Source organism: Megascapheus bottae, chromosome 10, assembly GCF_031878675.1.
Source record: "Megascapheus bottae isolate mThoBot1 chromosome 10, mThoBot2.hap1, whole genome shotgun sequence".
In the NCBI taxonomy this organism is placed as follows: domain Eukaryota; kingdom Metazoa; phylum Chordata; class Mammalia; order Rodentia; family Geomyidae; genus Megascapheus; species Megascapheus bottae.
The window spans coordinates 3,913,793-3,937,682 of record NC_143518.1 but is presented as its reverse complement, the minus strand read 5'-3'; the positions used below and the strand labels follow the sequence as shown (position 1 = coordinate 3,937,682).

Here is a 23,890-nt window from a genome sequence, read left to right as displayed (position 1 = left end):
GGCCACAACAGGTATTAATAGCAGAGTCCCTGGATTTGTACTTGTCTCTCAAAGATGACTTCAATTTCCTTAGTTCATGAGAACTAAGCAGATGAGAAAAACTTCCTTTGCCTTTCTGTAGAGATTTGCTAAGAACAAATGTGTCTGAAATAGAAGGGTGGTAAGCTTTAGGCATGTATGAAAATTTTGTGTTGGAGAGAAGGTCAGTGGTAGAACCATCTGACAGTATTATGAAGCTTTAGATTCACTCTCCAGTATGGAAAGTGAATATATCATGTATATATGCACACATATATATGATATCCATATACACAGACCCTATATATAAGTAGTTGCATAAGAGTGTTATGATTTTATTCAACTTTCACTCTTCCATCCTTTGATAAACTCTGGTGAGCTCAGTAAGTTACATGCAGTCAGTATTTGGATCAGTATTTGCCATCAGAATTCAGAGATAGGGAAGGAAAAAGAAAACATATCCACTAAGCCTACCAGACTTGTATTGAAATTGGGGAGCTATATGAAGACTTCGCAGAGAGGCCTGGGGTGGATGGTGAACGATTCCTAGCCAGGAGTGGTGCTACAAATTTGTAGTCCTAACACCTCAGATGCTGAGGCAGGAAGATTGCATTTTTGAGGTCACTTAGGACTATGTAATGAGTTCAAGGCCAGTCTTAACTCAGTAGCACCCTGTCTCAAGAATCTAAGACAGTGACCAGGTGCTGGTAGCTTCACTGGAATTGTAGCTACTCAAGAGACTGAGATCTATGGATCATGATTTCTAGCCAGCCAGGGCAGGAAAAACTGTGAGATGCTTCTCTCAAATTAACCAGCAAAAAAGCCAGAAGTAAAGGTGTGGCTCAAGTGGTAGAACATGAGCCTTAAATGAAAAATCTAAGCTAAGCAAGAGTGGAAGGTAAAAGTCCCTGAATTCAGTACTGTCATACACACACACACACACACGCACACACACACACACACATTACTACTACTACTACTACCACTAATAATAATAATAATAATAGCAAGAACAACGATTTGTGGCTTTGGTGGTTTGTCTTTCTGCAAATCACCTTGTGAATCCGCATTCCTCATTCATTCATACATTCATTCATTTAGGGCTGGTCTGGGTCTTGAAGTCAGGGCTGGGTGCTGGGTGCTGTTTCTGAACTTTTCTGCTCAGGGCTGGCACTCTACCACTTGAGCCACAGCTCCACTTCTGGCTTTTTGGTGGTTAACTGGAGATGAGTCTCATAGCCAGGATGCCTTGAAATCATGATCCTCAGATCTTAGCCTATTGAGTAGCTAGGCTTACAGATGTGAATCGCTAGTGCCTGGCTCATTTAACTTGTTGTAAGAGGCGTGCTTTATGTCTACAATTCAAATGTTTAAACTTTTACTTTAAAATACTCATTTTGGGGGACGGGAGTTTGGCCTAGTGGTAGAGTGCTTGCCTAGCATGCACAAAGACCTGGGTTCAATTCCTCAGTACCACATACATAGAAAAAAGCTGGAAGTGGTGTTGAGGCTCAAGTGGTAGGGTGCTAGCCTTGAGAAAGTCCAAGGACAGTGCTTAAGCCCTGAGCTCAAGCCCAGGACTGGCAAAAAAAATAAATAAATAAAATAAAATACTAATTTTAGGTGATTGTAAATGAAATTCCCTAAAGACAAGGACCACTTTATTCTGAGGGGAAAAAAGGGGAAATGGAGGGGTTTTCACCCCTCCTTAAATAGATTCCTTACTCCTGAACCTCCTGTGTTCTTAAAATTGTGTCTGCCAATGCTTTTCTGATTTCAGCTTGGCTTTGAGGAGAAATGGGAAGGTCCACAAAGAGAGTCATCATTTCTAGCAATGGTGAGGCAGCCCTAAAACTCAGGCATTATTCTCAGCATGTGACACTTATCTGGTGTTCTTGGGTGCATTCTGGGTAAGCAACCTTCAGAGTTTGCCACTGAGCTCTCAGGACTGGGAACTAGATCCAAGCAATAGAAATGGAATTTGTGTGAAGCTTTTCAGGAATTGCAAAGGATTATTTGAAGAAGGCAGGTTTTCTAGTAATTTACAATGATGTCTTTTCCTTGTGGCTTATTTTCCTGTTTGCCTTTGGCAATAGGATGAGTGGAAGTCAGAGAACCCTTTTAAACTGGGTATGAAAACATGGTCATTTATGGCTACTATTATAGCACACCCAGCTCTCCGAGCAGTGGAAGATGTCAGCGACACTTTTAGAGCAGATTAAATATCTATGGCTCTGTAATGACAAAAATACATTTTTGGAAGGCAGCAATGAGGCTGGGTGTGAGACATCTGATGGGCCCGGTGGCAGGCTTCCAAACCCAGGTCTCTGTCCTTTTTGCCCACAACAATGTCATTTTGCTGGGAGTCTGTGTTTGGACAGCTGTGTGTGTGTATGTGTGTGTGTGTGTGTGTGTGTGTGTGTGTGTGTGTGTGTGTGTGTGTGGTGTGTGTATGCACCTGTGCAGGCCCTAAAACCAAGGACCTGTATTATCTTCCTTAGCTTTTAGCTCAAAGTTAGTGCCCTTCCACTGAGTCACAGCTCCGCTTCTAGCTTTTTGGTGGCTAATTGGAGATAATGAGTCTTATGGCATTGTTTTTTTTTTTTTTTGTTTTTCCTTTTTCTGGCTTCAGACCATGATCCTCAGGTCTCAACTTCCTGACTAGGTACGATTGCTGGCATGAGCCACTGGTGCCTAGCTGTGGATGGCTTTTGAGAGGAACTTTAGTTTGGCTTCATAATAAAAATACTGTAGGCACCGAGTTGAGTAATTTAATTATATCCTGTCTGTGCATGCTTATTTCCTTCTGTTGGGCTTTGAAAACTGTCAAGGCTGGGGAATGAAGTTAAAAGTTGTTGCTGTTCCTTAAATTGTGTTTTATGCCTGTGATGGGTCCTGGTGCCTCAGCGCTGTGACTTGAACGCAATCCCGCTGTGGGGGTGATCAGGAGCCATGATACCTTCCCCCCAAGTAGTACCTTGGAAGTTCTGGATTCTAGACGTTCTGGGATCTCAGCATGCCCAGAGTCCTGGCTGGATATGGAAACAGCCATCTTACTGATCCAGGCCCAGAGGCTCAGAAGCTCCTTAGCAGCTGAGGCTAAGGAGCTTCTGAGCCTTTTATTTAGGGTAGTGGTGGTTTTCATAGATGGTAATGAGAAATAACAAGAGATAGAACCTCCAAGTATAGGTAGATAGTTGTAGTTCTTAGCAGAGTTTAAACATAATAGCAACAAAGAACCTAAACTTGAGCTCAGAACTAGCTTCCTTCCTTCCTTCCTTCCTTCCTTCCTTCCTTCCTTCCTTCCTTCCTTCCTTCCTTTCTCTCTTTCTTTTCTTTTTTTTTCTTTCTTTCTCTCTCTCTTTCTTTCTTTCCTTTCTCTTTCTTTCTTTCTTTCTTTCTTTCTTTCTTTCTTTCTCTTTCTTCTTTAGTGGTGCTGGAAGTAGAACCTAGGGTATCATGTATGCTAGAAGCATTCTACAACCATGTAGAATGCTACCAAATGCTCTACTACTAAACCCTGTCTATACTCCCCCCTTTTTTTTTGCACTGATTATGTTCAGATAGGGTTTTTTTCTTTTTTCCTTTATTTGCCAAGGTTACATCCTCTGTTTCCTAACATAGCTGAGACGACAAGTTTGCACACTAAGCCTTGTGTCTTCTCCTGAGATGAAGTATTGAACTTTTCATTTTTCTTTCTTTCTTTCTTTCTTTTTTTTTTTTTTTGCCTAGGCTACCCTGAAACTGCTTTCCTCTTCACCTCTGCCTCCTAAGCAGCTGAGCTGCAAGGCTTGGGAAGCTCTGGTTTGAAAAGGGAAGGATTTCCCATCTATTTCAGATTTGTCCAGTCTGGCTTCAAACCTCAGTATTCTAGTATTAGTATCTGGAATTCTCACTGGGGTTGGTGAGGAACATTTCTAAAGAGATTGCAGTGTTTACAGGGAGGACCTTAAATCATAGGATCTTAAACTATAGGCAAAAACAAAAAAAGATCAGGTGTGGCATCAAATGCCACAAAGGTTAGTTTCACTTAGAGTTTCTTTTCACCTCTCCTTCTATGTTATTATTCGAAGGAGATTGCTTTTGACTGACTCATGAAGGTTTCAATTCTGGAGCAGCTACACTGTCTTGAATGAGCTTTCAGCTCTCAAGCTTGAGAAGTAGTTGACAGATAAGAGAATAAAATGCAGGGAAAGATAAGTGCCTTGGAAGATCTACTCTGAGATCTTTTGTTGCGTCTGTACAATGGGTCTGAAAGGGGGGTGGGGTAGAGGAGGTCCAGTATGTAGTGAGAATTTACCACCTGGTTTGCACAGCAAGCTGTAAAGCACATGTTGCTTTGATCATGGTCCTGAAAAGTATCACATTTACAAGAAGCAGATTAGGAATGATCAAAGTTAAGGCTGTTCAATTACCTGTCAGGAATAGAAACTCAAACTTGATTAATTTTGGAAAAAGTATCAGTACCTAACTTAAGGGGGGGAAAATTGGTTAAATTAAAGAAATTCTTGATGCTTCCAATCTTTACCAAATAGCTACAATTACGGCCTTGGGCCACTGTGCCTGCTAAGGCAAGTGTTTTTAGACCTTGCCTGCATTATTAAGGTCTGTGGCTACGGTCACCTCTAACGGCCTGTGACTGTTTCTGTGTAGTACAGTCTCTGTCTAGTGCTTTTAAAATTAAAAAGTGACTGTGGGACTTCTCCCAAACCAGCCAAAAATACCAGGACATGGAAGAGATGTGAACAGTAACTGTGACTGTGCCCCAGCAGGCTCATCAAACATGAAAATGTTGAATCTGAGCAAAATGAACCATCATTTTCCCCTTTGGTTGTTGGCAATTTTAGACTCCTGGGATGGAGGGGTTAAGCACAGGACAGCTGTGGAGATTTGTGGTGACAGATGGGAAAAGCACAGAGCCAATGCCCCTTGTCAGGGTTCAGCCCTGAGCCAGGCCAAAGGAAAGGGATCTCTGTGCATTGAGGAGGTCTCTGGCTTGTCCTGGGTATCCCTTCTCCTTCCTGGCAGCTGAGGCCAGCTCCTGCCACAAGATGTCTCTTTGTGGTGGCCCGGTGGGACAGGAGACCTCTGCATCCACGGTCAGTTTCCTGGGCCTACACAGTCAGAAGCTCCAATGGTGGCAAGCTGCCACTAGCCGCACTCCAGCTTTGGAGCCGTCTTGACCAATCAGCACTCAGGAAGCTCTTGAAAGAAGGTGAACAGAGAAAATATTGCCAGGACCTCTGCAGATTTTCTCTTTCCAGGCCTCTGATTACACACACTAAGTGCTGCTATCTGTGTAAATAACCTTCTCCTCCCCACCTCCCTCCAAGCTCTCTGCTCCCCCCTCCCCTGCTCTTAGGTTCTCTGGCGTGATAAATAGCCAGGCTACTGCTCAGCGTGCACCAACACCTGGGAATAATCATGCAAAAATAACAGTGAGAGACTGCCGTGCGTCTGTTCTTGACATTAACTTTCCTCAGTTTGACAGGCTGCCACCACCAGCTGTTAGACTTATGGGTCTTTTTCCTCGCTCTCTCTCTCCCTCTCTCTCTCCCTCTCCCTCCCTCTCTCTCTCTCTCTCTCTCTCTCTCTCTCTCTCTCTCTCTCTCTCTCTCTCTCTCTCTCTCTCTCTCTCTCTCTCTCTCTCTCTCTCTCCCTCCCCCTCCCCCCTCTCCTTTTCCACTGGAGATGGCTTTCTTTCCTGCTTTCCTCTTTGGCCCTCTAATTAGCTTACATCAGTGTCCCATCCAGATGACAGGAAAGAGCTTTGGCAAAAGAACCCTTGCTAAAATGGGCCAATTCTTCATTCTGATTTTTCAAATTCCAGTTATTAGTGCTATTGAGTTAATATTCCCCTCACTGATTTTTAAATGTCCAATTAGAACTATATTAGAGTACTCCCCCAGAATGGTATTCATAATAACGTTCTCTCACTCTCTCTCTTTCTCTTTCTCTCTCTCTTTCTTGCTTTCATTTATATAGGTGTTTGAACTCAGGAATTCCAGCTTACTTAGCTTGGTTGCTTGCTTGTTTGGCTGGCACTCGACCATGCCTACTCTACCACATGAACCATGCCTTTAGTCTGCTTTTTCTGGTTGATGAGAGATGTCTCATCAACCTAGGCTGGTGTGAATGTCCACCTTCTAGAGCTCAACTTTCTGAGTAGCTTGGATTACAGGCATGAGCACTTGGTGTCTGACCTTGAATGTCTTTCGCATGTAGCAAAGTCTAACATTTGGCTGTATGCTATGCAAACAGATCACCTATTGATTTCTTTTTAGTTCAGAGCTCCAATATCCTTGTAATAATGAGAAAAATATCGACCAGAGCAGTGGCTCTTAATTATTGAATACTCTCCTGTACTTGGCTCTTCTTTCTTTGTAGTAGTCATATTAGCTAGGTGCCATTTCCAAATTATAGATGAAGACTGTTCTGGAGTGCAAATGGCTTGCTTGGTTTGCTTTGGTGAATGCCAGATGTGGGACCAACTCCAAAGATCGTTATGTGCCCCAGCCCCTACTGGCTTCCACAAGGCCCTTCTTTTTGTACTCAGGCCACCTAAGGGGCTGTACAACTACAGGTGTGATTCTGCTGTTGTTATGAGATGATGTGATGAGTGTCACAGTGGAGCTGGGTAAGCATTCAGCCCAATGGAGTGAGAAAGAGATGGCATGGAGCCTGGCCACGCATCGTGCACATTGATCATGTCTCAGGCGAACGTCATAGAGTTTAGGTGCGCATGAATAGACGTTCTGGGCAGCAGTGCATTTAGAACTTAGAAGATTTGTACTAATTTAAGGTTCATCCATAGTTCCCTGCAACATGCCCAGCATGGGTACAAAACTGTAAAACAGGGGTGGGTGTGGGTGTGGGCAGTGGATGAAAGGCAGAATTTCCCCAGGCTCAGCTTCTTGTGGCAAAGTCTCTTTTACTTTCCACTTTTAACACACTTTAACCACACTTAGCCATGCCTTTGGAGGGGATTACAGATTTATGTTAAATATAGTAGGATATAAAAAGGAGCTTTGTACGGTTGTTCTGGGGTTAGAGAGCTGTAATATCACACATAGCAGACCAGGGACTTACCTTTTCTTTAGAAACTTTTCCTTCTTCTTCTCTCCCTTCTTTTGTCTCTGTCTTTTCTCTTTCTTCCCTCTCACATTGGGTGAGCACCTCACTGAGTGTTCTGAAGCTTGGTGGGACAATTATTTTCATCGTTCCTGACATGGGGCCTCAGAGCAGCCTGGAGCCATGCTTAGGTCCCACCCAGCAGGGATTGATAAGGCTAGGACTTGAACCTTAACTTTATTACTTGGTATCCTGCTCCTTCACAGGAGGACACCCATAAAACTGGTCACCAACTGTCGTGTGTGTGTGTGTGTGTGTGTGTGTGTGTGTGTGTACGCGTGTGTGCAGTGTTGTATAAGTGTGCACAGGTGTACATACGTGCAGATTTTAGTGCCAAGAATGGGGTTGAACTCAAGGCCTGGGTGCTGTTTGTTTTGTACTTTTTGGGCTCAAGGCTAGTGTTCTACCACTTGAGGTATGCCTCCTCTTCTGGCTTTTTTTTTGGGGGGGCGGGCGGGGCTTAATTGGAGATAAGAATCTCATAGGTTTACTGGGCGCAGTGGCTCATGCCCAGCCCAGTAGCTGTAATCCTAGCTACTCTGGAGGCTGAGATCTGAGGATTGCAGTTCAAAGCCATCCTTGGCAATTCAAAGCCTAGACTCTTATCTCCAATTAATCACTAGGAAATGAGGCTGTGGCTCAAGGGCAGGGTGGTAGCCTTAGGCTGAAGAGCTCAGGGACAGCATCCAGGCCCATGACCCCTCCCCCCAAAAAAATTTAAAAAAAGAGTCTCATAGGTTCTCCTGTCTGGCCTGGCTTCAAACAGCAATCAATCCTCAGATATTAACTTCTGAATAGCTGGGTTAGGTGCATGAGCTGAAAGTGACCTGAGAAATCAGGGTGGCAGGCAAAAATAACTATTGAGGCCAGGCACGGTGGTACATCCGTAGTGCCAACTCTTGGAGGTTGAAATGATTGGTCAAGAGTCTGAGGCTATATAGTGAGATTGGCTCAAAATCAGTTAAACAAGCCACTTAATAGTCTTTAAAATCTTATTTTACATATGATCCTTGTGGCTTTGTGCTTGACATCATGAGATAGACAAAAGAACTGAAGTGTTTGGAGGAAGAATTGACCACATGGTTTGAATTATTTCCTTTCTACAACTTTTTTTTTTTTGTGGGGGGGGAGTAGGTTAGATTCTTCCAGTGTAAAGTATGCTACTCTGAGCTGCCATGAGTTACACGTGCCACAAATGCTACATTGCACAAATAATGGCCAATATTATCTGTGGAGAGCTGGGCAGGTAGCCTTCCCTCTGGAACCTTCTCAGGTTTGTCTCAGGAAAGGACAGCAGCATGCATTGAAGTCTATGGCTGTGCAAGTCCAATGAGAAGGCTGAAACCCTGTCTAGCTCTGGGGTGAATTCTTTGTGGAAAATGAGCCCTGCCCAGAACATTATCTAATCAGTATCTTAAGAGAGGATGGAAATTCATTCTCTAATCTTCTAAGTATTGGCAAATCACTGAAATGTTTTTAAAGGTACTTGGGTAAAACCCTTCTGGGCGGGGTGGTCATTCCCCACCCAACTCCACTTTCCATTTAGTGGCCTCCAGGGAAGAGAGGCCTACCGCAAACCTCATGGGTGGTCATTGTGCTCACCTCTCCTCCCCTATCCTGACATTTTGTATGAGGAGGTCTCCGGGAGATGACAAGGGCTCCCTTTCCCCTCTTCCCTAGTAGGATTGATCTGGTACTATAGAAATTTTGAGCTAACATCAGGAAAGTGGCACAACAGGAAAACTAAGAACTTGAACTTTGGTTTAAATTGAAGATTCCAACACGCAAATTTAAAGGGTTAACACTGAGGTGCTATCCTATTTTTGGTTGAGCTGAACTACAGCCTTCTCATTTAACACTTGTTGGATGTGCATCCCAGCTCCTTTGTCAGAATATCATCAACTCTGACATTTTCTTTAGCTGGGACTGGCCATTGAATTCAGAGCCTGGGCGCTGCCCCATAGTTTTTTTTTTGTTTTTTTTTTTTTAAAGGCTAGTTACTAAGTTAGCCAACTCTTATTTCCCACATTTGATAAGTAATTGGAGATAAAGAGTCTGATGGATTTTCCTTCTCAAGCTGGCTTTGAATCTCACAAATCAGAACTCAGCTCCCTGAGTAGAATTATAGGCATAAGGCAGCAGGCTGGCATCTACTCACACTTTTTTTTTTTTTTATTGATTATTGTTAAATGTTCATTGCAGCAAAACTTTTACTTCTTGGTAGTCTTTTTAAAATATAGGGAGGTTTTGCTCAATATTCTTACATTTTAAAGTCTTGCTTTATGTCCTAAATTATGATCTGTTTTTGAAAACTTTCATTCTAGCAATTGGTAAGAAAAATGTTTGAATTCCATGGCTGTAGGGTGAAATATTCTGTGACTGGTTAATCTGCTGATTAACCACTCACACTTTTATCATTACCTTTTCCTTCTGTTGATGGAAAAAGACACATTTAACCCATGATCTTGAACCTCCAATGGAAGTTGTATTTCTTCTTTCAATATTAATGTAGGCCATTAATCAGGCCATGTAAAGACTATTTTCAGAATATTGTTCCATTTAGTTCTGTTGGTTGATATATATATAGCATCAGTTGATAGCCAATTTATAACTAGCCCTACAAATTAAGATGTTAGGAAACATGCAAAAAACATGACAGTAAGTGATGTCTAATTTTCTTTTTTTCTTCTTCTTTTTTTAACTTTAGGAAGTGGTTTTAATATTTCCCAGCTTTTCAGCTGTGAACACTACAAGGTAGCCTTGGGTAGTTTTCTCTATTTAAATTTCCTTCCTCACGACCTCTTTCCTCATTTGTCAGCCCAATTTTGAAATAGAAACTATCAATAAGAACTTTGATCTGCATTAAGCTGCAGCTACACAACAGCATAAATCATTATGACCTGTGGGTCGGGATTGCTCAGGGCTTTTCTTTCCTTGGATTCTGCGACCAAGAATGTCAAATAAAAAGCAGTAGGCAAAAAAAGCTTGAGGGTAGTTTGGAGAGCCGGAAATTTGATTTCTTGTAGCATGCAGATAGGTGAAGGGCTATTCTGCATCTTGGATAACTCAGGCAAATGAAGGGCAGTTTATCATTTTCATGAAATGCAAACTGTAGTAGACAAAGTCCCTAGGGTCATTTGAACAAGGAGCCACCTAGGTGACTGCTTCAACAGTTCAATTAGGAGTTGATATTCTCATCTGACAGTCTGGAAATATAGTTCATGTCTGTCTGTCTGTCTTTTTTTGTCTAGTTTTTAATTTTTAAGTTTCTATGCGTTGGTATTGGTGTATGAAACACAGGCCTGGGTAGTGTGCTTTACCTTTTTACTCAAAGTAGGTCCTCTACCAGTTGATTCAGAGCTCTATTACTGCTTTTGTGTGTGTGTGTGGGGGGGGTTAATTCGAGGTGAGATTCTCTCTGGCTTGTCTGCGTTGGCCAGTCTCATGACTAGCTAGGATTATAAGCATGAGTAACTGGCACTGGCTTTACTATTCTTTTAAAGTACTCATAACTATATATTAGCACTGCAGCCAAATGCCTATGAAGGGTAACTCATGATGTATCAACAGCAGATAAGATAGCATTTTCCCAGAATGATCTCTTCTGCATTATTTTTAACATTGACAGTTGGTTAGCCCAGCTGACAACATACACAAATGCCACGCCCATGAGTAGCAGGAGCAGACAGAAAATCTGGACAAAGATGCTTTGTGAGGCCTTTTCACAAGAACAACAAACCCCCAAAGTATCTGAGGATTAGAGCTATTCTATAACAGTCCAACTAGTTGATTACTTAGTGGCCAAATGGGTTGAGGTTATCGGTGTATAGATTTTGGTTGTATTATGGCCAGACTTTTAAACTTGTGAAGAAATCCTTTACTTCCCTTCTGGGGATCAAGGTACACCTAATGTCTTATCTTTCTCCATCATTCAACTTGCTGCAATGTAAGAGAGGACTCCTGGGCCTTGATCAAACCAACCCATGATCTTGAAATGTTTAGTCACCAGATATATGCATTGGCAAAAACTCACGGTCTGTTGATATTGAGCATGTACATTTATTTTTCTTCTTTACAAATTCTGCTAAACTTTGCAAAAGTTAATTAAGAATTGCTGTTGCATATATGTTAATAATATCCACTTTGTGTTTTGGTGTGTGTAATCAAGTTTATATGTGTTACATATTCAGTAGACTTAAGTTAATATATTTAAGTAGTGATTTAATTCATTATGGTTTATAAAGTGCTTGGAAAACAATTTTAGTCTGTTTCCTTTGCTTTAAGTGTCCAATAATGTAAACACAAATGTTTATTGAAATGTTTTTTGAAATGTTTATTGAAATGTTTTTTGAAAAACACGTTACAATTTTGAAAATAAGATTTCAATCTGAGTGGAAAATAGTCTTACTTTTGCCCAGTATTTTTTATTCACATATTGAAACTAAAAAGGTTGTCCAGTTGTGAATTTTGAGCATAGAAAGCCCACCTGTGATTCAGGAAGAGTGCATTCTTAGGTTTATCTCGTTTGCCATGAAAAATGAAAACGCTTGTTTCTGTTCTACCCTGTATTTTTGGCACCATTCAAGCCCTCGATGCACATGGTAATTGCCAGTGGAATTTGGAATGGTGATCTGTTCTAGAAGGATGTAAAGAGATTGCACTGCAGAGAACTGGCCGCATGCAGCTCCACTGCAATAAGCCTGTCTGTCTTTCAGGTTGACTCCCTGTTTACAGTGCCGGCACCACCACCGCCGATTTCCAGCAGTCTCACGCCTCAGATTCTACCCTCCTACTTTTCCCCAGCTTCATCCAATATTGCAGCCCCCGTGGAGCAGCTTTTGGTTCGGACTCGTTCCGTGGGTGTCAATACGTGTGAAGTTGGAGTAGTGACAGAACCAGAGTGTCTTGGGCCCTGTGAACCTGGGACCAGTGTGAATTTGGAGGGAATCGTGTGGCACGAAACAGAAGAAGGTAAATACAATTTCTTATTATTGTTTTTAATTTATATCCCTCTGCCTTCCTCATCATGACAGCTTTCTGTCCCCCTAGGAAGGGGAATTGCTTGCATGATATATTCAGAGAGGACACAAAAATGATGATTGGTCACTCTGGATTTTTGTTGAACTAAGAGCCATGCTGAGCTTGGTGTAAGGCTGTTTTTACATCCAGGAGCTGGAATCCATAAAAGAGCTTCTGTTCTCTTGGCATAAGCATGGAAAGATTATGACAAAAGCAGGAGCTGGAAGAATGTCTGCACCTGTTGAAATGAATCGTGAAAATGTGGGTAGGGAGATCTCAAGGTTATTTTATTCTTTGAGTGCCGACCAACCTGTCTTAATGTGGTTGTTTGAGACTGCGGTTTATATTTATGCCTCTGAACCAAGCAAGATTTCTTGTACGTGGTAAGGATTGTTGTCAGGATGTGATGATGGCTGGTTGGTGTTCAAAGCTGATGAAGCCAGGGCCAAGGGCTTGAACCCTAGGGGAGGCAGCCATCTTTCTATGGTCAGAGAAAAAACCTTTTCTGCTCCTTAACTCACTAAGCCATTTGGCAAGTGCCGTCTATTAGTCACACAGAAATGAGGTGTAAGGGAAATGGATCCATTTATCATTGCTATTTCCTAAGTATAAATCAGAGCATGTGCCAGGCTGTCACTGGATCCAGATCAGCACAGGGCCCATCTTTTGGCACTAGGTCATCAGCTACAAAGTTTCAGATGGCTTCTGTCATTAACAGGCTAACAAATACTGATGACAAATTACCAAAAATCTAGACATGCTTTGCTCTGTCCGTTCAGATGAGAAGAGCAAATGGATTTCAGGGAGAGGTGTGTTCTGCCTCTCACCCTCCTGGGGTACAAAGAGGGAACTTTCTTCTCTGCCATTGAACTCGGGTTGTCAGAGATAAACAGGAGAGCTGGTATTGAGTGACTCAAACCTGTCATTTAAACTACTTAGGAGGCTAAGATCTGAGGAACATGATTCAAAGTCAGCCTACGCAGAAAAGTCCCTGAGACTCTTATTTCCAATTAACCACCAAAAGGACAGAAGTGGAGGTATGGCTTGAGTAGAAAAAGCCAATCAAGAATTTGAGGCCCTAAGTTCAAGCCCCCAGTACTGAAAGGTGCAAACGTGCGCATGCATGCATGAGTGTGTGTACACACACACACACACACACACACAAAGAGAGATAAAGGAGAGAGTTGTGGACATAATAGCAATCTCTGAGAGCTGAGGTTCAACTATTAACTAGGTTCCTCAGAGACAAGAAAAATGAATGGAGGACTGGAATGAAGAAGTAGAAGAAGGCAAAATAAGTACAGAAGAGTCTGAGGGGATGAGAAAGGGGAAATTCTGGTATAGGAGGAAATTACTGACAAAACTAATAGTCCAAACTGGTTGAAGAGGGACAAAGATTCTTAGAGAAATCTTGGCATACAGCTTATTACATTATATTGTAGGCTTGTGTGATCTGTTTTCATGAATAGACAAAACATTTTGTAGATAGTGTCTGTAAGGAAGAGAAAGTGAGTAAAAATACTAGCTATGTGTACTCTCTTGTACATCCGCATGAAAAGAAACAAAGCCTTACTTAGTAAGGTCATTTTAATTCTTTCAGGTACACATTTTTTTTCCTCGACAGCAAGAAAAGACTTAAAAGAAAAGAAAGAAAAAGACTTAAAAGAAAAAGAAAGAATAGAGGCTAACTTCCATACACTTGATAATCAGATTTTTTTCACTTGGAATATTTATGCAGGCAAATTAGCACCCATCAGTTTATTGTTTGTCAACATTTTACTTACACAAGGTGGGATGGGATTGTGGGTGACAGATATTATAAAGCTAGCCACAAACTTTCTGGGTCAGCTTGGGTTTGTTTTTCCAATTGCCGACTTAGTTTTGACTTTTACCTCAGCCTCTAGTAAGAGACGGGATTATTTAGAAAATAAAAATTGGAGTCATGTACCGGTGGCCCACACTTGTGAGACTTTTATCTCCAATAAACTACCCAGAAAAAGCTGGAAGTGGTGCTGTGGTTCAAATGTTAGAGTGCTATTTTTGAACATAAAAAGGCTCAGGGACAGCTCCCAGGCCTTATACTGGCACGCTAAAGAAAAGAAAAGAAAAGAAGAAAGGGTGAAGGAAGGAGAGGAAGAAGAGAGAACAAAAAAGAAAAAAAAATTAGTTTCAAAAATATATGTGTGTGGTATGAAATGTGTCAGAAATACACTAATGATACTTTGGTTATATGCTTAAAGTGCTTTAAGAGATTATTTTAGTGCATATACACAGAGTCTGAGCTATGGTGTATACATTCATGTTGCTGTGCTTCTGAGCTGTTGCACAGGGATCTCAAGGGATGTGTGTTTTGGCATTCGTAGACTGACTCCTAACTTCAAAAGGCAGGATTTTAGGTAGATAGTCCAGGACGTTGGCAGTTCCAATTTTTCCTTCTGAGCTCACATTTTCCAGGATTTGGAATGTTGGGATATTTTTCGGTAGAAATAAGGTCTTAGGGGGGCTGGGAGTTTGGCCTAGTGGTTAAAGTGCTTGCCTAGCATGCATGAAGACCCGGGTTCGGTTCCTCGGTACCACATACATAGAAAAAAGCCGGAAGTGGTGCTGAGGCTCAAGTGGTAGAGCCCTAGCCTTGAGAAAGTCCAAGGACAGTGCTCAGGCCCTGAGCTCAAGCCCAGGACTGGCAAAAAAAAAAAAATAAATAAAATAAAATAAAATAAAAAAATAAAAAAAACAACAAAAAAAAGAAATAAGGTCTTAGACTTGCTAATCCAAGTTATTTTTTGCTGAATAAACAGAACTCACTACTGTTGAGCTTAAGAATTTGTCTTTGTGAGGACTTCGATCACAAGATATATTTAATGCACAACCATTTTTAATAGAATTTCTTTTTCTTTTTCTTGGTACAGTGTGGTGAAAGCCTTTGCACTAACTTAAAAAATTAAGCTCAGTTGACCATTAATTTTCCCTTCAGAAAAGACACAGACAGACAGACAGACAGACAGACAGACAGACAGACAGACAGATGGACCCATACACACACATATATGCACAAAGAACTAAAACATTTGGAAAGAGTTATATAGCAGACTATTTGAGGCAGAAAGGAGGTAGAAGGTAAGATTCAGTAGTTTGTGGTGTGAGGTTTCACTAAGCAAAGAATTGCCAATGGAATGCATATAAAACTGCCAGGTGCCTTTGACTAATGTCCCATGGGTTGAGGTGAGTAAAATCCTTGCTCCGATACTTTGGTTTTGACAGTATTATAGAACTGATCATGTTATTCGCAAACCTCATCTGTTACTTGCCTCCACACGTGTGTGAAGAGTGTAGATGCCCGTGTTTTAAGATCATAGAATGTGAAGAATTTGCATTTGTGCTCTTTGGGGGAGTAGTGAATTGCTTTTTGGGGATCAGCCAGATTGGAATGTGAAATCTTGATTTAGTGCTTGAAATTCATCGCTCAAAAAAGGTTCATTCAGTGAAGTTTCTGCTCCAGTGCTGCTGTTAGCGTGCATTTCCTTGTAGTGTAAGGACCAAGTTGTGCTTGAGAGGGGTGCTGCAAGTGAAGTTCCCTCGGGAAAAAGTTAGTGGGTTTCAGATCATGTGTAACAAGAGAGAAAAACGATAATACACTTGGATGTTTGCTCATTTGACTCTGATCTTTCTCCTTTAAGGTGAATGCATAGAAGTGATGCTGTATTGTTCAAAATTGCTCTCAGATGTTGGAAAGTATTTCCTTAGTATTTTGTTTTTAACATTTGGGACACACATGCCTATGTATAGTTATTTGTTTGAAAATTTACTCTATTTTTAGGAGGGGGAACCAATGTAAAAACCATGATGTATCGGGCAATATATGTAAATACACATGTTGACTTGGCTTCTTAGCTCTTTTGAATGTGTTTTCCTTTTGTATTTTACAGAGTCATTTTTATTGTGTTTTTTTCTCCTTTCTTTTGTGATCACACTAGAGAACACACTTGGTTCCGAGAGGCCAGGTCACCTATTATTCTGCCTGTCATTCTATTGTGCTAATTCTTGCTCTGTCATTCTCTAACTGTTGAGCAAAGATATTAAAGAAGTGGAAAAGCAACACTGGCATTTGCCAACAATGGTCATTTAAGCATGCCCAGGTCATAGGACAGTGCTTTCCTATGCTGTGCCTCCGAATCATCTGAAGAACTTTCAGAACATGCAAGTGACACTCCAAGGACTGAGTAGTCAGGGTTGGCAGTTGGGTCTCCTTTGCCCAGCACATGCTGGTGCTTTATCAGATTTCCTAAAGTGATAGCAATGGAAGGCAAGGCTGATGGCCAGGGTCTGAGGAAATCGAGGGGCACCTGAGCCCTTCTCACATTCCTTCACCTTCTGCCTTTAAGGGAGCCACATGTATACTATGGCTTCATGTTCCCAACATGCTACCCTTTAACTTCAGAGACAATGAAGCTGAAGTATGGCACATGAGCACAGTCCTTTGAGGTGGTGGGAATTCGAGGACCTTCATGAACAACTGATTTACTCTACTCTTCCTGTTGTGCACATGGTGGGACTAGACCGTACTGTTGGGTTCTCAAATGGTTTTGGTACAATCATTTAATTTCTACACAGTCTCTGCTGAAGTGCGTGCGTGCGTGCGTGCGTGCGTGCGTGTGTGTGTGTGTGTGTAGTGGGGCTTGAATTGAGGGCCTAGGTGCCATCTCTTTCTTTTCTTTTGAGTCAAGTTGATGCTCTACCCACTTGAGCCACAGCTCCACTTCTGGCTTCTTGCTGGTAAATTGGAGATAAGAGTCTCATAGATTTTCTTGTTTGAGCTAGCCTCAAACTGTGATCCTCAGATCTCAGCCATCTGAGTAACTAGGAGCCACTGGTGCCAAGCTCCTGCTGTATTATTTTTGGAAGTGTTCAGAAATCCATAGTCGTAAGGAAAATAGTTAATATCCCAGTATAGAATTGTACTTAGAGAATATGTTTAATAAAACGACTTTGTCCCATGCGTGAGAACAGTATGTTGAAGATTATTTAACTGACATTCTGTGTGTTTCTTTACTAAGGAAAGAAAAGTGGTGTGTGTGTGTGTGTGTGTGTGTGTGTGTGTGTGTGTGTGTGTGTGTGTGTCTGTCTGTCTGTCTGTCTGTCTGTCTGTCTGTCTTTGTGTCTATGTCTGTGTCTGTTACCAGGGCTTGAATTAAAGACTTTGAGCTTTCATGGCAGATGTTCTACCACTTGAGCCAACTTTTCCCTGGTAAATGGGTGATGCAGGTTTGTAGACTTTCTTCCCCAAACTAACTTGAACCATAATCCTTCAGTTATCAGCTTTCTGAGTACCTGGGAAAATAGGCATGATCCACTGGGTCCTGGCAGAATTAATGTTAAAGGTAACTAGAGACGTAAATGCATTCTTGTGAGATAATTACAAATGCTCCTAAATTCTTCTGTTTCTCTTTTATCTCCAAACTAGTAAAGGCAATATAAGAAAGGACAAGCTAATTCATGAGAAGGTCTTTGAACCTAGGCTGCTGAGGCTGGCTCTAACCTAAGGCACTATGCTTCCCATTCTACTCCACATCCTTGCTAATCATATTATTTCAAGAAGATCATTGCTCTTGAAATCCTGATGAATTTGAGAAGAGATTACACATTAATCCAGGATTAATTAATATTTTCAGTAACTGAATTTGAGAGTCCTAAGATATTTAACAGAGTGAGACATCGTTGAGGTATATTTCTGTGTTTTTAGACATTCAATTTTGATTCTTAGGAGATTAAGATGATCACTTCCAATTTCCACTTTTCCTTACCCCCCTCAGCCTCGGTGATCAATTTCCCTGAGCATCCACGATGGCTAATTGATACTGCTCCTTACCTGTTCTGAGAGGGGATAGCCCAGCCCTCATTCAGTGTGTGAGTCTGGCATGTGACTAGTGCCACTCTATACTCTGGGCATGAGCTCTCCTCTCCCATTCTTGGCCATTTTGCTGTGAGGGCATCTAGTGAGAGTATAGATGATTTTTTCAGGCAGCGTTTCCTTGTGTTTTTCCCTGGGCTGACCTGGGACAGTGATGTCCCTAAGTAGGATTCCTGTGTAGCTGAGATCACCAATCTGTTTGGCATTTCACTGCCCTTTGGCCTATAGCCTCCTAGCTATACTCCCCATCAATTAGGATTATGGCATGAGCCAATAGTGAACGTTATGTTTCTTTTCTTGTGCTGGGGGTTGGAGTGGTTTATGATATGTTGCCAAGGTGACTTGAACTGAGGAGCTCAAGCAATTCTCCTGATTCCATCTTATAAGTGCTTGGCATTCTGGGCACATGCTATTGCGTTAAAAAAAAAAAGTAAAAGTGGTTGAAAGATACGCAACGAACAATAGAAATCAGCAGAAAAAAATTATTTTTCCTTTTTGTTTTGGCCAGTCTTAGGGCTAGAACTCTAGGCCTGGGCACTGTCTCTAAGCTAACACTCCACTACATGAGCCACAGCTCCACTTCCAGCTTTGTTTGTAGTTCAATGGAAATAAAAGTCTCATGGACTTCCCTACCTGAGTTGGTTTTGAACCTAGGATTACAGGCATGAGCCACTGGCTCCTTTCTTTTGAAGATGGAGAAAACGGATGTTACCCACTTCATGGAAAGGAAGAATGGAGGTGCAGTAGATAGGTAGTAATTACTGAATGGAAGGAAAGAGGAGCAGTTGGTGCTGCTTTCCTGGGTTTTGCTTTATTTCTATATTTTCTTGTAATATGTTTTTCTCATTAGATAATGCAGCCAAATATCGGATGCAGTGAATGATTCTGTGTTTCGCTGGAAAGCAGCAGGACTGTCTCTTTACGTCTTGCCAATGTACAAGAAATAAGCTGCTATTAAGAATAATTTAACTTGAAGTCAGGTACTATTAGTCCTCTGATATCTTTAATATTATAAGTTGATTAGTATCCATTGAGCAACTTCTTGGGCTTTTGATTAAGATTATATTGAACTTGTAGGTCACATTGGGGACCTGATTTTGAGATATTCCATGTGTGTTTTTTTCTTCTTTCCTCTGTCTCTCTCAAAAGCATTCCCTCCCTTTCCTTCCCTCCTCCTTTTTTCCTTTCCTTTTTGTTTCCCTTATAAAGATTTAGTACATATTTGATTACAATTATTTCAGCTTTTGTGATGCTAATATAAATGATACTGTATTTTAATTATAAATTACACTCTTAATTTCTGGTATATAGGATAGGGATCACAGTTTTTTATATTTAATCATATACTCTGAACTTTGTCTTAATCTCTTCTAAATAATTACATTTATGGTCATTGTCTTTTTTTTTTTTTTTTGCCAGTCCTGGGCTTGGGCTCAGGGCCTGAGCACTGTCCCTGGATTTTCTCAAGGGTAGAGCTCTACCACTTGAGCCTCAGCACCACTTCCGGCTTTTTCTATATATGTGGTACCAAGGAATCGAACCTGGGTCTTCGTGCATGCTAGGCAAGCACTTTAACCACTAGGCCAAACTCCCGGCTCCCATTGTCTTCTCTTAATTATGATACAAGCATTTCGTATGCTATTGAGCCACGATTTGTGTCATGTGTACTGCTACAGGTTTATATTCCTAGTACTTGTGAGGCTTAGGCATGTACCATAGCATTAGGTTCTCATCTTTGGAGGATCACAAATTTGAGGACATCGTGAAACAATGTCCAGCTCGAGTGACAGCAAACAAAACAAACCAGAAAAGAGCACCAAAGAAAACAACAATAACAACAACAACAACAACAAAACTCAAACCAAAAAACACCCCAACAAAACCACAAAATCTCCTCTGTTCTCTTCCTCCCTCCCTCCCTCCCTCCCTCCCTCCCTCCCTCCCTCCCTCCCTCCCTCCCTCCCTTCCTTCCTTCCTTCCTTCCCTCTCTTTCTTCTTCTCTTTCTTATTTTCTGGCTTGGCTTTGCTTGCTCAGCTTGCTTGTTTGGCTGGCGCTCTACCATTTGAGCTACAACTTTAGTCTGTGTTTTTGCTGATTATTATAGAGGCAGCTTCTCAAGAATTTTTCTGCCTGAGTTGTCTACAAACTATGACCCTCCAGATTTTGGCCTCCATAGTAGCTAGAATTTATAGACATGAACTACTTACTGGTCCCTAGCTAAAAATATGATTTTCTAAGACACAGTTTCCTTTGCTTTGAAATATTCCATGCAATGAGTACAGAGCATGAAAGCTTAAATTCATTTTTTGTGTGCATTGGAGATTTACATTGACTTTAACTTCTTCAGATAAATATAAATAGGAGAACAGGATTAGGTAGATTATCTTTGCATATGAAGGGTTTAGCTTTTTTGTGTTATGTGTTTGGAATTATTTTGTTCATATCAGTTTTCAAGAAATTGAGTTTCTGAATCAGTGAAAATGAACATCTTTAATGTTCCAGAACATTCATTGCTTATCTGCTTTCCTAAGGGATTGAATCAGTCTGTCCTTTCTGACTAGGGAATGCCTGAGTCAGCCTACCCGGCTCACAGTGATGTGCATGCTTGCTGTATCAGTGCCCAGCTCTTACTCTTACTAAAAAGAAAAGGAGACGTTCCCTTTGGAGTAATTGTCACAGCTACTGAGCAAGAAAAATCACCCGCAAAAGTGGCACTGGTAGGTTTGTGTCTCAATCAACAACTTTGCTCTGTGTGTCAGAAAGGTTTTGATATCACTTCTGCATATGTCTGGAATGTAGCATTGGGTCATCTACCCCATCCAGCCCTCTCAGACACAGGGGAAAGAGGTGAGAAGACTTAAATATGAGGAATCCAAACATGTGGTTGAGAATTTTAGTATGTCAACTATATATTGGGAACTGGGGAAAAATGAGCCTCTGGGATTGTGTCACTGCTCATGTCTCTTTTCTGATGAAGGATGGTGCATATATGTGTGTGGGTATTCAAGACACACACACACACACACCTGCTGGTAGTGGGGCTTGAGCTCAGAGCCTAGGCATTGTCCCTTGATTTTTTTGCTTAAGGCTTGCCTTCTACCACTGCACAACAGCTCTACTTCTGGCTCTTTGGTGACTAATTGGACATAAGAGTTTCACAGACTTTACTGGCTGGGCTGGCTTTAAACTGTGATCCTCAGATCTCAGTGTCCTGAATAGCTAGGATTACAGCCATGAGCCACCAGCATCCAATAATATACTTCTTGATATACAAACACAGTGTGCAGAGTTCCTTGTGACACACCAGGCCCTGCCCTGTCCTGTGTTACTTCCACCATTGATTTCCTCTCATTATTTCTCTTCCCCTGGAAGAAGCAAGAAGTAGCCAGGCAGCTTTCACAAGAATACTCACCAAGCATTCCCACATGCCCCACTCCAGCCAGCCTTTCTATTCTCAAATACCTTTGGCTGTATTACCTTAGAAAAAGGAAAATAAGCTATAAGATGGCAGAAGGTAGATCATAGGTTTCCAAAAGCTTGTTCTTAGCAAAGAAAGTTGGGGAAAATAGGCTCATGGGTATGATTACTGGGTAGTTGGCAGAGTCTGACATAATCCCGTTAGGAGCAGATAGGCAGTGTTGTGAGGTTAGGTGAAATCCTGATGGCTCGTTTCATAATTTCTCATAGCTGAAAAGTAAATCCAACAATGATCTACCCAGGACAGCCTTATATAGTTCTTTTATAATTCAGCCTTCCAATTCAGTGTGCAGCTGAGGCTCCTACCTGGGAACTCAGCCTTCTCAGCTGACATGTGGCACTTTTGCTGTGTCTGTTATTAAAACGCATGAAGAACTTTACATGGTAAGTCGATTCCTCTTCTTGGGGGGAAAAATGCTTAGATGCAGTCTAAACCAAATGAGTAGAGAAAGTGTGTTTTCTTCTGCTTTTCTGCCTTCCCTGGATTGGAGTGTGTGTTCGTGTAGATGAATATAACTAGTTATTTAAAGAAATATGCTAAACAAACATTTGCCTGCCAGTTTGAGGTTTTGACTGAAATGTGGGAACTCAAGTCAGCTTATAGTGAGATTTTTTTTAGAACTTAATATTCACCAAATATTTTTACAAAAAAAATACCCCTAACAGAGCTTTTAGCTATGTCTTTGTTAACAAGAAGAAAATAACCAATCACCCTCCCACCCCCGTGCCATGTCTTTTGGCTCTGTGGGAAGCTTGGGTACTGCCAGCTGGAGCCCCGGGGACTGGCATGCACAGCTGTCATGTGGATGTCTTCTTGAAAGCCATGTTGACAGACCACCTTTGAAGTAAGTCAAGTCAAAAGAGCTGACTGAGATGGTTGCACGACCGTCACTTGAAGAGAAGCCCAAGCCTGTTTGGAAATCTAACGAAATCCAGAAGTAGGCACTTTGCAGATTAGGACTAACCAACTAGTATACAAGTAAGTGAGTGGCTTCTAATTGACACCTGTCAAACTGTTGTTGTTATTATGCTGATAACGAGGGCACCAATTTAGGGCCTGGGCACTTGGCTTTTTGCTCAAGTCTAACACTCTACTACTTGAACCACAGTTCCACTTCTAGATTTTGCTAGTTGATTAGAGATAAGAGTCTCATGAACTTTACTTCCCAGGCTGGCTTTGAACCTCCATCCTCAGATCTCATTCTCTTGAGTAGCTAGGATTATAGACATGAGCCACAGGCCCCCAGCATAAAATTGTCTCTTATCCAAACAAACATGAGAGTCAATCACAAAACTAGGCTGTGCGACACTAGAGATTGAGAGCTTTGGCTTGCTCTTCTCCAATCCCACAACCAAGATGTCTGCAGGAAGATCAGGGCAAGAGACACTTTGGAGAAAACAAATGCATCTGGGTATTAAAGCACAAACTAGGCCAGAGGTCAGGGGACGAGGCTAGTTTTGGGGCTGTGAACCTCTTGGAAAACACTGGAGCCATGTTGAATTTGTCTCTTGGGAAGAGAAAAACCACAAGGGATTTTTTTTTTTTTTTGGTAAAGTTCTGAGTTGATAGTGGGACAAATACCCTAATGAGATTAAGGTAGAAAGAATTTGTTTTCAAAGAAGCAGAATGTGTGAGCACTTGAAAATTACCTTGGCTGTACGTTAATTTTCAATGAGTCAGGTGGCCGGTGAAGTCCCAGTAAATTGCTACAGAAGACTTGAAACTATACCTTTTAATAGAGTTCACTTTATGTCTGGCTTTTGAATAGAATGTCTTTTTGTATGTGAGCCGTAGCTACGCATCCAGTTTTTTGCTGGTTCACTGGAAATAAGAGTGTCATGGACTTTCTTGCCTGGGCTGGCTTTGAACCAGGATCTTAGCTAGATTACAGTAATGGTTTTGTTTTTTTTTAAATGAATGTTGTTAGCTGAGCTTGCAATTTCTTGTAAGTGGCATGTTTCTAAGTATGGATTCCAATAGAACATATCATAGGTTGAATGTCACCTTTGAGATGGTGCTTTAACATCACCATTTTTATTTTCTCATACTGAGCAAAATCAAGTATGGGTAATAGAGGAGTCAAGAAGGCATACAAAGGAAAACTGAAAAACACAATGTTCTTCAGCTTTAGTGATGTCATTGGGAGATAAGTCTACTTATCTTGTCCACATGCTCACCTCACAGGTAGAAAGGAGGGTAGGCTGGATTATGCTAGGATGTTCCTTTAAGGAATTCATCCTGACAGGTAGTTATGATTATAAAGTATTAGGTCAGAGCCAGACATGGTGGCGAATGCCTGTGATCTCAACACTCAAGAGGCTAAGGCAGGAGAACT

At 41.5% G+C, this 23,890-nt stretch overlaps 1 protein-coding gene across 4 annotated transcripts in view; it reads left to right on the top strand.

The window, feature by feature from the left end:
* Positions 1-23,890, top strand: part of Znf608 (zinc finger protein 608) — a 114,101-nt gene that overhangs the window by 35,111 nt on the left and 55,100 nt on the right. For all 4 annotated transcript variants that reach the window (XM_090340096.1, XM_090340095.1, XM_090340098.1 and 1 more), the window contains one exon: positions 11,865-12,120. In XM_090340096.1, the coding sequence (XP_090196222.1) occupies positions 11,865-12,120 (256 nt within the window). The remainder of the gene's footprint in view (positions 1-11,864; positions 12,121-23,890) is intronic.